This window comes from Globicephala melas, chromosome 10 (assembly GCF_963455315.2).
Source record: "Globicephala melas chromosome 10, mGloMel1.2, whole genome shotgun sequence".
NCBI lineage: Eukaryota > Metazoa > Chordata > Mammalia > Artiodactyla > Delphinidae > Globicephala > Globicephala melas.
Window position 1 is genome coordinate 20,272,650 of NC_083323.1, and position 15,568 is coordinate 20,288,217.

The window sequence follows — 15,568 nt, forward strand, 5'->3', positions numbered from 1 at the left end:
TTAGCCATGATTGAAAAGAAAACTCTGCCAATGGCCGCTTGTCTTCAGTTCCCATAAAATACATCTCCTTAGTTTAGGCTCTGCTAGGGTTAGTACAGTTGACCTTTGAATAGTGCAGAGGTTATGGGTGCCAATCTCCGTGCAGTCAGAAATCTGCATATAACTTTATAGTTGGTCGTCCATATCCACGGTTCATGGATTCAACCAATCATAGGTCCTGTAGTACTGTATTACGTATTTATTGAAAAAAAATCTGTTTATAAATGGACCCTCCTAGTTTAAGCCTGTGGTGTTCAAGGGTTAACTGCATTTCACTCCTAGGAACATCAGGTCAGAAGGAGTCCTAGAAAGAAACTACGAAATGGCTGAAGTTCTAGCCTGCCCAAAGCCACTCTGACCAACTGTTCCCATCTAAGGAAACATTTAAGGTTCTTGGGAATCCGCAGCCAAAATGAGACAGTGTTGATGGATGCGGTAATGGGAGCATTCCCATTTCCCTGACTGGCACAGGCCAGCTGATAACATAATTCAAAGTCAGGTTCTGCAATCTCTGGAAGAAGAGTAATTACAACAACAGGCATTGCTTAGAAGGAAACTCCCCCACCAGCCCTGCTTCCCCCATCCAGACAGACAGTCCCTTTGCTGGGATCAGCAGAGCATACTAGCAGGCAGGGTAATCAAAAGCATCATATATATCATTGGTTATATTTCACATTTCCTCAACAAAGGGCATCAGTGGCATTTTCCAAACTCTTCTGAGTGATTTCTAATGAGTTGCCTCGGCACCCTCTCTAAGAAGGTAGAATGGAAGCAATATGGAAAAGGTAGGTTAGGAAGGAAAATGTAGTCTCTCTGAAGGATGAAGTGATTTCTCAGGAGTGTTTGGGAGTGACAGACTTTCTTTAAAGACCCCCACTCTATGATTCCTCGTATTCTGTGAGAAGAAACTACAACAGAATTTCAGAAGACCCGGCTAAAAATATTCCATGTGCATAAATTTATTTTGAATTTTATCGCATCACATTATACAAGCATTAAACATGGCTTCATGTTGATGACTATTTAAATGTGAAAATTCATCATTCATGTCAGTACCTTTTGGCTATTTACAAGTAAGGAAGTTCTATGTACTTTTATATATCTCTGTATTTGTATGTACATATGTAAGAATACATGACTATACATATGTACACACAGAAATACATCTATGGCCATACACATAGCTATAGATATGTCATATATAATCTCCTCAGAAAGATCTGAAATTAAAAAAAAAGAAAGAAAAAGTTGTAAACAGGGTCTTGTTTGTGTTGTTTGGTGACACGGAAGTAGGACCATGTGACATTCTAGGAATGTGTGTCCAGGTGTCCAAATACCCTTTTCAGCCCAGTGTCTGTAAAATTCACATGGGATAGAATGCAAAAAAGGTAGCAAACAGGCTGAAAAACAGGCCCAGTATACAAGTTCCCCTTGGTTTTAAAAACTTGAGAATGTAACTGCCCATGATGTGCATGCTTGCTTGGTCAAGAATGGTCTATGGATGGATAGCATTTGTGTGCTGGGCTGCGATGTGATTTCACAGCAGCATGGTTTCCCAGGCAGTCCTTTAAGAGTGCCGACCCCCCACCACTGCCGACCTCGGCGACATGCACTGCGGTTGCATTTTAGTCATTCACTGGAATGTGCTTTTGCACAGCTGGGAGAAGTAAACAGAATTCAGGTCCTTGGCCTGCAAATGAACTGTTACCTGGGAGAAAAAAAAAAAGGTATTAAAATCCGAAGTACACATGATGGCTTAAAGGACATTATGTACAATGGTCTGTACTTAGTGTGAATCAAAGGCATTCGAAGAATCTGTAACCCTGAACCAAGTCAGGTATGGTATAAACATTGCTGTGCCTGCTTGACAGATGAACAGACTGAGTCAGAAAGGCAGTCTGAAGGAAGGTGACTTCCTGCCAACTGCTGGGAAAATAGAGACAGAAAGACTATGCTTTCAAGCAAAATGCACAGATGTCCTCTTTGGGGAGTAACGAACCCATAATGCTGAGGCTAGAAGGAACTCTCAATTGTGAAGGGCCCTGTGGCCCAGCACAGCCCCGAGGTGAGGACAGTCTACCGTGGCACGCTGGTCTCTGGGCGCTGGAGCAGTTCTCTTCACTAATAATGTGTGCCTCCTACCCCAACTCAAGCCATCCGATAGTCAGCCTTTCTCCTCTGAAAGCTGACCAGAGCCAGAGAAAAGGTGGTCAGAACGGGTGCAGGGGGCCAGGGGCTTGGAGCAAATGATAGAATCCCAGAAGGTTAAAGCCAGATAGGCTCTTAAAGTATTGTTTAGTCCAACTCCTTTTCTCTTGAAGATGTGGACACCGAATCCACAGGAATGTTCCACCCCGGGTCATACAGATAGAGAACGGACAGCCAGATCTAGATCCACTGGACTACGATGCAACGCTTAAGAACAGTGCAAATCCGATATAGTATTTGATAGCATTTTGTTTTGTAAATGTCTCACACTCATAACCTTATTTGAGCTGCAAATTAGTTCCACCCGATAAGCAGGCTCAGAAAAATTAAGTAGTTTTCCTGAACTCATATAGCCAAATGGCAGATCTGGAAAATGGCAAAATTACTAAGTAGCAAAACATTTCTTGCCTTTAGTGAAGCCAAGGCCTACTTTGGAATTGAGGGCAGAACCAATTCAACATCTGTATACTATTATATTATCCCTGTGGCCTGGGGTCTAGGTGATATCCTCCAAGTCCACCCTCATACCCAACTCACAATAACCTCCTGGACTCTTAATGCAGGATAAAACTTCGCTAATTTTAACAACAAACATCTCTGTAGATATCTGCTATATTGTAACCTATATGAAAAGTGAAAAACATACATTTTTTCCTGTATATCTCATTTTTCTTTTGGAGGCCAAATTTTGGAAAACGTTTCAAAGTTAGTCTCCAAACAAGTGGAGAGAGGGGAATGAAGGCAAGGAAGGCAAAAGAAATGCTGGAATACTAGATTCACAGAGTATAAAAACTGAGGGCTCATCTTATCACCGAAGAAACTGAGGCACAGAGAAGTTAAGTGACTTGTCCAAGGACACACAGATAGTAATTGCCTTGCCAGAGAGAAGGTTTCAGAAGAACTTTCTGATATGTGGGAACATCATGAAAGTTTCTTACAGTGTTTTTAAGCGTAATGCACTCAACCTTTATTAATTAAATGTGCATTTAATGGGTGCCAAGTACTTACCGCTGTGCTAACCAGCTGGAAGAATAAATTACAGTCCCTAGAGACTTTCCTAAAGATGCTTACAGTTGTGCTGGGGAAGCCTAATAACTATTTGAAAATCACAAATTAACAACACATATCAATATCAATATGTGGTATTGATGCAGTAACCAGAGGTGTTTATAAAGAGTAAGTCTCAGTGGGCTGATGAGTCTGAGGAAACCTTAGCGGGTGTGGCCTGACGTGGATCAGCCTGGGAGGAAACAATAAATGGGTGACGGAGGGAAGGCCATCTTGGGTGAGATGAAAAAGTGACTTTAATATCCCCACGGTAACATGCCCCTTCTTTCTGATGAAAGAGAATAGCCAGGCTAGACTGGAAGGGGGAGGAGGGTTTATTTCAGGGGCCACCTAGGCCAACTCATGAAGACCTTGGCTGCCAGGCCAGAGTGTGACACGGAGACAGAGAAGAGTTGCAGGAGTTGTGTGCAAAGGGAAGGTTACGTTAAATGTGCAATTTTAGTAAGAGACAAGCTGGTTTTGAAAGCTTCTAGAGGATTTATTTGCACCCCTATCAGGAGAGCAATGGCAAGCTTTGATTCAGGGAGTTGAAAGCGCCCCTTCCAGCCAAGGAGAGGTCTCAGACCGTGAAACACTTCTCACCGACCTGGTCACGGCCACTCGTTGTGGTGTGCTTTTCCATTTTTCTTCCTCTCTTTTCGTTCCTTCTGAAGACGCTCCAGTTCTGCTTCATACATCATCTCCTGAATCAAGTACTTCTCTCTTCTCATTCGATCCCTTAGATCTTTTGGGAGGTCCGGGATCAGATATGAAATGAGGTGTTTTATACAAAACACGAGGTGCTAAAAACACAGGGGAGAATACAACAGAGTCGGGTTTACTGTGCAGCCTTAGCGGAAAGAGCGCTGGGAGCTGGTCGAGAACAGGGATGTGGAGCCTCTGGTGTGTCTGGGGAGTGGAATAAGGCCAGGGGGTGGGTGTGAGAGGAAACAGAGTCACAGGGATAGGTGAGGACTGAACTTGGTGTAATGGCACCATACAGGAAATGAGAAGAGGACTCAGGAAAGAAGGCGGAGAAGCAAAGGCCAGAAAATGCAAAGGAGAGCCAGAAGAATATACTGCGGAATCAGAAAGCCCAGGTTTGAATTCCAGCTCTACTTTTACCACTTAAGAGCTATCTGTTTACCTGAGGATAAGTCACTCTGAGCCTCAGTTTCCTCATCCACAAAATGGGTGTTATTATGAAAATTTTAAGAAAATATTTTGAAATGCTTCACAGATTGTGAAATACTTTATTGCAGTGGTCTGGAACCAAAACCACAATATCTCCACTGAATAGGAAACTTCTAGTCTGAGCCAAGAGGCAGCCTTTACTTGTATTAATCTGGCTTTAATATAAGTATGTAACAAGAGAGATGAAAGTTCCATTTATGGGTATAGTTATGGGAATGCAAACTATTTTTAGTAGCACTTTTCTTAAAGACTACAAGAAAATAGATGGTGTATTTTTATTGACACATAATACAGGCAATTACTAGGCAGATTATACTTTATAAGTAATGTCATGATGATGCATAACCAGAGGCTACCACTTGTAACACTCAGTGCAGTGTTTTCCAAACATTGTCCTTAAACATCAGAAGCATTTTGGAGGGCTGTGAAAAACAAATTGCAGACATAATGTATCAGAATCTCTGGGAGTGGGGATGGAAAAACTGCAATTTTCCTGAATTTTAAGAACAGCAGCCCTAGAATATTAAACTTAGGACCAATGGGACTTCCCTGGTGGTCCAGTGGTAAAGAATCCACCTTCCAATGCAGGGAACGTGGGTTCGATCCCTGGCTGGGGAACTAAGACCCCACGTGCCGTGGGGCAACTAATCCTGTACGCCACAACTACTGAGCTCGCACACCTCAACTAGAGAGCCCGCGTGCCACAAACTACAGAGCTCATGTGCTCTGGAGCCCGTGTGCCAGAACTAGAGAGAAGCCCGTGCACAGCAACGAAGAGCCCGCACGCTGCAACAAAAGATCCCGCATGCCTCAACAAAGATCATGCGTGCCACAACTAAGACCAGACACAGCCATAAAAATAAAATAAATAAATAAATTAAAAAAAACTAAAAAAATAAATTTAGGACCAATGATTCCTGACTTATTCTTTAACAGTCAACCCTGGACTTTCAAATATTTCTTAGAAAATTCAAGTACTTTAAGGAGAAGAAAAAGAAGAGAAAGAGATGACATAGTATTACTTATCCTGCTTCTGGACGTAAATAATCATATTGAAAGTTCTCATAACTTACATTCATTCATTACTTCTAGTTACTTCATTATGTCAAAGGAAATAAAGGAGTTGGTTGAGAAAACTTACCTCGAACACAATGATAAAAGCCAGTCGGGCTGCTAAGACATGCCAGAACTGCAGTGTGTAGCCGTAGGGCACCAGTGAATGAGGAGGGTCACGGTAGTCTCGGTATCTATAAACACACAGGAGAGTGTTACATTCCAAATTATGATTTTCCTGACTCCCAAATCTCTTCCATCCCCACTATGTAGTCCTCATTCACGGGAGAAAAGTATACAAAGTTTCTGTATACTAGACATGTGTTGTTTTGCTTGTCCAGCATCTCTTCTGGTAAAAGAATCTCTCTTCTTCTCCGAAGAATTATCCGTGTGGGCTGGGCAGAGTTCTCCCCCTCGCTGACCCCAGCTGAGAAGATGAGCCAGACCTGATCAGTAAGACTCATCACCAGATCTTCTGCTAGAATGATTACTTAGTGAATTATCACAAAGCCCACAGAAGGTAAAAGCCTGGAGCTTCTGGTGGGCATCACAAACTGTGTGAAGTGAGCCTGCTTGAACAAAAAGCAGAGCCAGCAGAAAGGTGGTCTCTTGCTGACACTGCTGGAGGCTTGGGATCTAGCCATTACTAACGTAATATCACCCCTCCAACCTGCTGGTTAACTGAACCAATGAATTTCTTTTTAAGTCAGTTTATACTGGATTTCTGCCACTTGCCACTAGAGTCCTTCTTAAAATATGCTCCAGCTGTAACTTCTGAGTAAGCATCAACTTCCACAGATGTCTGTTATCTACTAGGTGCCAAGCACTAGCCTAGGAACTTAGATCCATGAGGCTCCATTTTATCCTTACCGTATCATTACTATTCTCAGGTGGGAAGACTGAGAAGTGACTCTCAACGTCATACAGTGTTCATGTGTTTTGAATGTTCTTTTCATTCGCTCCAGAAATGTGAGAAGATATGGAAATATTGGTTATTACAACAGTTCTGTGTAGACATACTAAATTTCCCTTGTCCGAATAAAAACTATGATTGTCCAGGCACCTAACCTTAAGGCCGGCACTAATTTGCATATGAGAATACAGGATAATTTCTATGCAGGGCATCCTTGAAAATATCAAGGACTACAAAAATATGAGCTGTGACCATTATCATCAATATCATCATCTTAATTATTATTAGTGTCTATGGAATATAATAGTAATGTATCATGATTATTTTGCCAGTAACATGATATTTATGATGAGTACTTGGTGTTGAAATTAAGAATGAATCTGTTTTTCTTTGTCTGACTTACTTCACTAAGCATAATACCCTTCAGGTCCATCCATGTTGTTGCAAATGGCAAAATTTAATTCTTTTTTATGGCTGAGTAATATTCCATTGCGTGTGTGTATATACACATATATCTATATATCACATTTCCTTTATCCATCCATTGATGGATACTTAGATTGCTTCTATACTTTGGCTATTGTAAATAATGCTGCTATGAACATTGGGATGCATATATCTTTTCTAATTAGTGTTTTCATTTTCTTCGAATATATACCCATATGCTTAGTGAAGTAAGTCAGACAAAGGCAAATACTGTATGTTTCTGCTTACATGTGGAATCTAAAAAGTAAAACAAATAATGTAACAAAATAGACTCATAGATACAGAGAACAAACTAGTGGTTACCTGTGGCGAGAGGACTGGGGGAGGGCCAAGATAGGGGAGGGGATTAAGAGGTACAAACTACTAGGTATAAAATAAATAATATACAAAGATGTAACATACTGCACAGGGATTATTACCAATATTTTATAATAACTAATTGGAGTATAATCTATGAAGATATCAAATCACTATGTTGTACACCTGAAACTAATACAAAGTTGGAAATCAACCATACTTAAAAAAAAAAGTGAATGTTAGTGCCTTCAAACTGTTGGTTCTCCCTATGATGATAAGGATTAGATAATCATTGAAAACACTCATTCTAACATATTGTTACATAATCTGCTCCTGTCATAGGTCCAATAAACAACGCCTGAAATTTTAGGAAGAATAATTTTATTCAGGACTAAAAGTTTGCATAGACTATTCTAACCTTCTTTTACTTTTTGCAGAGCACAGGTAGTCAAGAACCAGGAATTGTGTTTTCCAGTTAAGATAACATGTAATTCCTTTATTTGTCTTTAGCTACCTATATTTCAAATATAGTCCAAGTAAATATTCTAGACGGAAAAGGAGCAGTATGCTTTTTATTATACACATGGTTAATTATCAGACAAAAGTATACATAATAAAAGGAGGGAACCTGATTGCTTCAAGAGTCACCATCATTGGGGCTTCCCTGGTGGCAGAGTGGTTAAGAATCTGCCTGCCAATTCAGGGGACATGGGTTCAAGCCCTGGTCCGGGAAGATCCCATGTGCCGCGGAGCAACTAAGCCCATGTGCCACAACTACTGACCCTGTGCTCTAGAGCCGGTGAGCCACAACTCCTGAAGCCCATGCACCTAGAGCCCGTGCTCTGCAACAAGAGAAGCCACCGCAATGAGAAGCCTGCGTACCACAACGAAGAGTAGCCCCTGCTCGCCCCAGCTAGAGAAAGCCCACATGCAGCAACGAAGACCCAACACAGCCAAAAATAAAAACAAATTAATTAATTAATTAAAAAAAAGAGTCACCATCATTGACTCCTTCAACTTTCTACACAATAGTGTTCATTAGAAAAGTGAAGTTCTTTTCAGGACCCACTGGTCCCTTTCCTATTTATGCTCTTCTCTGCTCTTGACTTTCGCCCTTTGTTTTGCCTGCTCCATCTCCTAGCTTCTCAGATCTTGTTTGGCTTTTAATTTGAAGAATTTTGACAAATCTCTTCCTCCTCAGATACCTTCTAAATTCACTGGGTGGAAAATCATAGTTTTTCCTTGATCTTGCAGACCATTTTCCTTGACCATTTCCAAAAAATACGATTCAGATGTGTCATTCTTAAAATTCATGCTGTAAACTCATAGCAAATAAATGAATTCCTTTATTCAGCATAGCTGAATAAACTAGTATACATCAAATATAAACAGCCATTAAATTTAAGTATGAAAACTAGAAAGTTGAAATACTTTTATCACTCAACGAGAGTAGATTATCAAACACAATGACCATTTGTAAAACTGTACACATACGATATGCAAAAGGTAAAGGGTTTTAAGTGGTGGTTTTAAATGTTAATTTATGTTTTTTTAGTATTTTAAAAATATTCTTTACATGTGCTTTTTAATATTTAGGAAACACTCATGGCTATGGTAAGTTGGCAACGTTTTAGATAATTTCTATGTAGGGATCACGTTGTTGAGAATATGCATCTATTTGTTCAGCCTGTGTGTCATACACATCCATTTGTGATCTGTCACAGAGTTCTGCTAACCTGTACTCAGAGGAACACAACGCATCTACATTGGCACTTAGGTTCTGAGAACGAGAATCAGAAGTTGTGAAATTCTTAGGAAATTTGTTTTCAGAAGCAGCAGGTTTCTGGCTTCCTACTCTCTTAAGCCATTGTACCATAAAGTCAAGTTTCTCTCTAGAAAATTTCTTATTGCTACCCTAAGGGAATTAAAACTCAGTGGTGCCAATGAGTTTGTCATTTGCTTTGCTGCTGGCAGCTGTCTCCAGAATTATGTGCTGGAAAGTACACTGGAACCATGTTTGGGGTTTGCCTGACTAATAATGATCTTGGGTAATTCATGAAGTGTCGCTGGACATCAGTCTTCCCTATCAACAAACTTAGGGTGTGTCCCACCCTGCTCTAAAATTTTGGACTCACTCTTTTCTTCTATGAGCTTGCAGATGACTCCTGTAAGTGGAGCTCTCAGTTCACACTGCAGTCTACCCCTGGTCTCTTGGCCTTTTCCACTCAGCAGTGGTTTTGGTGAGGGCCGTGCTCAGATGTCATTTGTACCCCGTGTTTCTGTTTTTGATGCAGTCTAATTTTTTTGCAAAATGATCGGCAGCGTGTTCTCTGGCACTTGTACAAAGAAAACACTTCCCTGCCCTTCTGTAGAAACAGCCAGGACACCAAGCCTTAAGATAATCAATCAGTTTCACTCTTCTGATCTTTTAGCCTAGTACCTTCCAAGATACAATGTAGCCCAGTGGTGTTAATGTTGGGACGATTTTTCCAAGTGAGTCAGAACTGTTTTCAGAAAGAAAAACTTTAAATTTCTTGGCTTCAATTTTACATGTGGGAAAGGCGGGGTGTTCCCTTTTGGCGTAAGTTAGTGAATTCTCTATAGCTGCTTTTATTTCTCAGGAAATGGATGATTGGCTTGCAAACATTATTTTTCTAGCACCAGGTATATTCTAGCACCAGTTAATTCATTCCCATTTTTTTAAACTGTGAAAATAAAAACATATGTACATTTCAAAGAATGATAAGTGAACCTCATCCAAGTTAAGCCACAGAACACGGTCAGTGGCTTAGAAATGCCTCACTGGCAAAGCCAGACACCCCGAGAGGTGATGACTATTGTAATTTTCTGCTTCTCTTTATAACTATGCTACTTATGCAAGTGTTCCTAAATAAAACAGTGCTTGGTTTTATCTGCTTTGAATTCTATATAAATGGAATCATACTGTATGTTTTATTTTGTGAGTACATTTTTATTGCACAATTTATTTTTGAGTTCTCATTTCTATTCCATTTTCTATTCTTATGTTAAACACCACACTGATATAATTATTATGATTTTATACTATATCTAATGTAAGGTAAATATCCACCTTGTTATTCTTCAAAAATATCTTGACTGTTCTTCATCCTTTGCATTTCTTTATAACATTATTTTGGCCCTCTGTTGCACAAAATTGGACTAATCACAATTCTTAGTTTTTATAACTAATCTTATGGGTCCATTCATGTTCTTCTTTTCTGCAATTTTTATGTATATGTATTTAATAGTTTAATAACATAATGAACGATCATAAATCCTCCATGCAACCCAAGAATTAAAATATTACCGGGAACTTATATCCGCCTCTGGGCTCCTCCTTCATCTCATCTCTTTGCTTCCCTTATCCTGAACTTCATTTTTATCATTAACATATTTTTGTTATGTATATTCATTTGTCTGAATATGATATTGTTCAGTTTTGTTTGTCTTGAACTCTCTAGAAAGGATGCTATACGGTACGCAGCCTTCTGAGAGTTGCTTTTTTTTTTTTTTTTAGCATTGTGCTACTAAGATTTATCTGTGCTGTTGCATGTGGCCATTGCTGTACAACAGACGCTAGTATGAATATATTGTGGTTTTATGTAGTGTATATTTCGATTTATACTCACAAGCTGGTCATTTCTCTATTTCCTTTCAAATTCCCTAACCATGTAAAGCTTTAAAAAACAAACTGTTAAGTCTACCCAGTTCAGCAAATGCCCTTTGGGTAAAAGTTGGTTGCAGTGCTCTACATAGTACTCTGGATTCTTCTTTTATTTATTATTAAAAAAACTTGTTTTCTTGTGATGAGAACTTTTAAGATCTACTTCCTTAGCAACTTTTTAAAAATTGAAGTATAGTCAATTTACAATATCGTGTTAGTTTCAGGTTTACAGCACAGCAGTTCAGAATATATATATGTATACTCTTCCTCAGATTTTGTAATAATCCTTATAGGTTATTATGAAATATTGAGTATAGTTCCCTGTGCCATACAGTAGGTCCTTATTGGTTATCTATTTTATATATAGTAGTGAGTATATGTTAATCCCAATCTCCTAATTTATCCCTCACCCACCCCCCTTTCCCCCTTTGGTAACCATAAGTTTGTTTTCTATGTCTGTGAGTCTCTGTTTTGGAAATAAGATCATTTGTATCTTTTTTTTTTTAAGATTCCAAATTTAAATGGTATCATATGATATTTCTTTCTCTATCTCGCTTACTTCACTTAGTATGATAAGCTGTAGGTCCACCCATGTTGCTGCAAATGGCATTATTTCATTATTTTTAATGGCTGAGTAATATTCCATTGTATATATGTACCACATCTTCTTTATCCATTCCTCTGTTGATGGACATTTAGGTTGCTTCCAGGCCTTGGCTATTGTAAATACTGCTGCAATGAACATTGGGGTGCGTGTATCTTTCCAAATTATGGTTTTCTCCAGATATATGCCCAGGATTGTGATTGCAGGATCTATGGTAGCTCTACTTTTAGTTTTTTAAGCAACCTCCATACTGTTCTCAATAGTCACTGTACCAATTTACATTCCCACCAACAGTGTAGGAGAGTTCCCGTTTCTCCACACCCTCTCCAGCATTTATTTAGACTTTTTGATGATGACCATTCAGACTGGTGTGAGGCAATACCTCATTATAGTTTTGATTTGAATTCTCTAATAATTAGTGATTTCAAGCAGGTTTTCATGTGCCTTTTGGCCATCTGTATCTCTTCTTTGGAGAAATGTCTATATCTTCTGTTCATTTTTTGATTGGGTTGTTTTTTTGATATAGAGCTCTATGAGCTGTTTGTATAGTTTGGAAATTAATCCCTTCTCAGTAGCATCATTTGAAAATATTTTCTCCCATTTGTAGGTTGTCTTTTCATTTTGTTGATGGTTTCCATTGCTGTGCAAAAGCTTTTAAGTTTAATTAGGTACAATTTGTTTATTTTTGTTTTTATTTCCATTACTCTAGGAGATGGATCCAAAAAGATATTGTGGCGATTTATGTCAAAGAGTGTCCTGCCTGTGTTTTCCTCTAGGAGTTTCATCCTATCTGGTCTTACATTTAGGTCTTTAAGCCATTTTGAGTTTATTTTTGTGTATGGTGTTAGGGAGTGTTCTAATTTCATTCTTTTACATGTAGCTGTCCAATTTTCACAGAAACACTTATTGAAGAGACTGTCTTTCCTCTATTGTATATTCTTACCTCCTTTGTTGTAGATTAATTGACCATAGGTGTATGGGTTTATTTCTGGGCTTTCTATCCTGTTCCATCTATTTCCGTTTTTGTGCCAGTACCATACTGTTTTGATTACTGTAGCTTTGTAATATAGTCTGAAGTCAGGGAGCCTGATTTTCTTTCTCTGTTTTTCTTTCTCAATTGCTTTGGCTATTTGGGGTCTTTTTTGCTTCCATACAAATTTTAAGATTTTTTTTTTTTTACATCTTTATTGGAGTATAATTGCTTTACAATGGTGTGGTAATTTCTGCCTTATAAAAAAGTGAATCAGTTATACATATACATATGTTCCCATATCTCCTCCCTCTTGCATCTCCCTCCCTCCCACCCTCCCTATCCCACCCATCCAGGTGGTCACAAAGCACCGAGCTGATCTCCCTGTGCTATGCGGCTGCTTCCCACTAGCTATCTGTTTTATATTTGGTAGTGTGTATATGTCCATGCCGCTCTCTCACTTTGTCACAGCTTACCCTTCCCCCTCCCCATATCCTCAAGTCCATTCTCTAGTAGGTCTGTGTCTTTATTCCCGTCTTACCCCTAGGTTCTTCATGACATTTTTTTCCTTATATTCCATATATATGTGTTAGCATACGGTATTTGTCTCTTTCTGGCTTACTTCACTCTGTATGACAGACTCTAGGTCCATCCACCTCACTACAAATAACTCAATTTCGTTTCTTTTTATGGCTGAGTAATATTCCATTGTATATATGTGCCACATCTTCTTTATCCATTCATCCAGTGATGGACACTTAGGTTGTTTCCATCTCCGGGCTATTGTAAATAGAGCTGCAATGAACATTTTGGTACATGACTCTTTTTGAATTATGGTTTTCTCAGGGTATATGCCCAGTAGTGGGATTGCTGGGTCATATGGTAGTTCTATTTGTAGTTTTATAAGGAACCTCCATACTGTTCTCCACAGGGGCTGTACCAATTCACATTCCCACCAGCAGTGCAAGAGTGTTCCCTTTTCTCCACACCCTCTCCAGCATTTATTGTTTCTAGATTTTTTGATGATGGCCATTCTGACTGGTGTGAGATGATATCTCATTGTAGTTTTGATTTGCATTTCTCTAATGATTAATGATGTTGAGCATTCTTTCATGTGTTTGTTGGCAATCTGTATATCTTCCTTGGAGAAATGTCTATTTAGATCTTCTGCCCATTTTTGGATTGGGTTGTTTCTTTTTTGTTATTGAGCTGCATGAGCTGCTTATAAAATGTGGAGATTAATCCTTTGTCAGTTGCTTCGTTTGCAAATATTTTCTCCCATTCTGAGGGTTGTCTTTTTGTCTTGTTTATGGTTTCCTTTGCTGTGCAATAGCTTTGAAGTTTCATTAGGTCCCATTTGTTTACTTTTGTTTTTATTTCCATTTCTCTAGGAGGTGGGTCAAAATGGATCTTGCTGTGATTTATGTCATAGAGTGTTCTGCCTATGTTTTCCTCTAAGAGTTTGATAGTTTCTGAGGGCCTTACATTTAGGTCTTTAATCCATTTTGAGCTTATTTTTGTATATGGTGTTAGGGAGTGATCTAATCTCATACTTTTACATGTAACTGTCCAGTTTTCCCAGCACCAATTATTGAAGAGGCTGTCCTTTCTCCACTGTACATTCCTGCCTCCTTTATCAAAGATAAGGTGACCATATGTCCATGGGTTTATCTCTGGGCTTTCAACATTTGTTGCACTGGTAAATGGGAGTGCTTCCTTAATTTCTCTTTCATATTTTTCATCATTAGTGTATAGGAATGCAAGAGAATTCTGTGCCTTAATTTTGTATCCTGCTACTTTACCAAATTCATTGATTAGCTCTAGGAGTTTTCTGGTAGCATCTTTAGGATTCTCTGTGTATAGTATCATGTCATCTGCAAACAGTGACAGCTTTACTTCTTCTTTTCCAATTTGGATTCCTTTTATGTCCTTTTCTTCTCTGATTGCTGTGGTTAAACTTCCAAAACTATGTTGAATAAGAGAGGTGAGAATGGGCAACCTTGTCTTGTTCCTTACCTTAGTGGAAATGCTTTCAGTTTTTCACCATTGAGGATGATGTTGGCTGTGGGTTTGTCATATATGGCCTTTATTATGTTGAGGAAATTTCCCTCTATGCCTACTTTCTGCAGGGATTTTTTCATAAATGGGTGTTGAATTTTGTCAAAAGCTTTCTCTGCATCTATTGAGATGATCATATGGTTTTTCTCCTTCAATTTGTTAATATAGTGTATCAACGTTGATTGATTTGCGTATATTGAAGAATCCTTGCATTCTTGGAATAAACCCCACTTGACCATGGTGTGTGATCCTTTTAATGTGCTGTTGGATTCTGTTTGCTAGTATTTTGTTGAGGATTTTTGCATCTATGTTCATCAGTGATATTGGCCTGTAGTTTTCTTTCTTTGTGACATCCTTGTCTGGTTTTGGTATCAGGGTGATGGTGGCCTCGTAGAATGAGTTTGGGTGTGTTCCTCCCTCTGCTATAGTTTGGAAGAGTTTGAGAAGGATAGGTGTTAGCTCTTCTCTAAATGTTTGATAGAATTCGCCAGTGAATCCATCTGGTCCTGGGATTTTGTTTGTTGGAAGATTTTTAATCACATTTTCAATTTCAGTGCTTGTGATTGGTTTGTTCATATTTTCTATTTCTTCCTGATTCAGTCTTGGCAGGTTGTGCATTTCTAAGAATTTGTCCATTTCTTCCAGGTTGTCCATGTTATTGGCATAGAGTTGCTTGTAGTAATCTCTCATGATCTTTTGTATTTCTGCAGTGTCAGTTGTTACTTCTCCTTTTTCATTTCTAATTCTATTGATTTGAGTCTTCTCCCTTTTTTTCTTGATGAGTCTGGCTAATGGTTTATCAATTTTGTTTATCTTCTCAAAGAAACAGCTTTTAGTTTTATTGATCTTTGCTATAGTTTCCTTCATTTCTTTTTCATTTATTTCTGATTTGATCTTTATGATTTCTTTCCTTCTGCTAACTTTGTGTTTTTTTTGTTCTTCTTTCTCTAATTGCTTTAGGTGCAAGGTTAGGTTGTTTATTCGAGATGTTTCCTGTTTCTTAAGGAAAGATTG

The 15,568-nt window shown here is 38.8% G+C and overlaps 1 protein-coding gene across 2 annotated transcripts in view; it reads right to left on the reverse strand.

The window, feature by feature from the left end:
• Positions 1-993: 993 nt before the first annotated feature.
• Positions 994-15,568, reverse strand: part of ANO4 (anoctamin 4) — a 193,952-nt gene continuing 179,377 nt past the window's right edge. For both annotated transcript variants that reach the window (XM_060305767.1, XM_060305768.1), the window contains exons 22-24: positions 5,630-5,735; positions 3,902-4,097; positions 994-1,747 (exon numbers count right to left, since the gene is read on the reverse strand). In XM_060305767.1, coding sequence (XP_060161750.1) covers positions 3,906-4,097; positions 5,630-5,735 — 298 coding nt within the window. In that variant the 3' untranslated portion in view covers positions 994-1,747; positions 3,902-3,905. The remainder of the gene's footprint in view (positions 1,748-3,901; positions 4,098-5,629; positions 5,736-15,568) is intronic.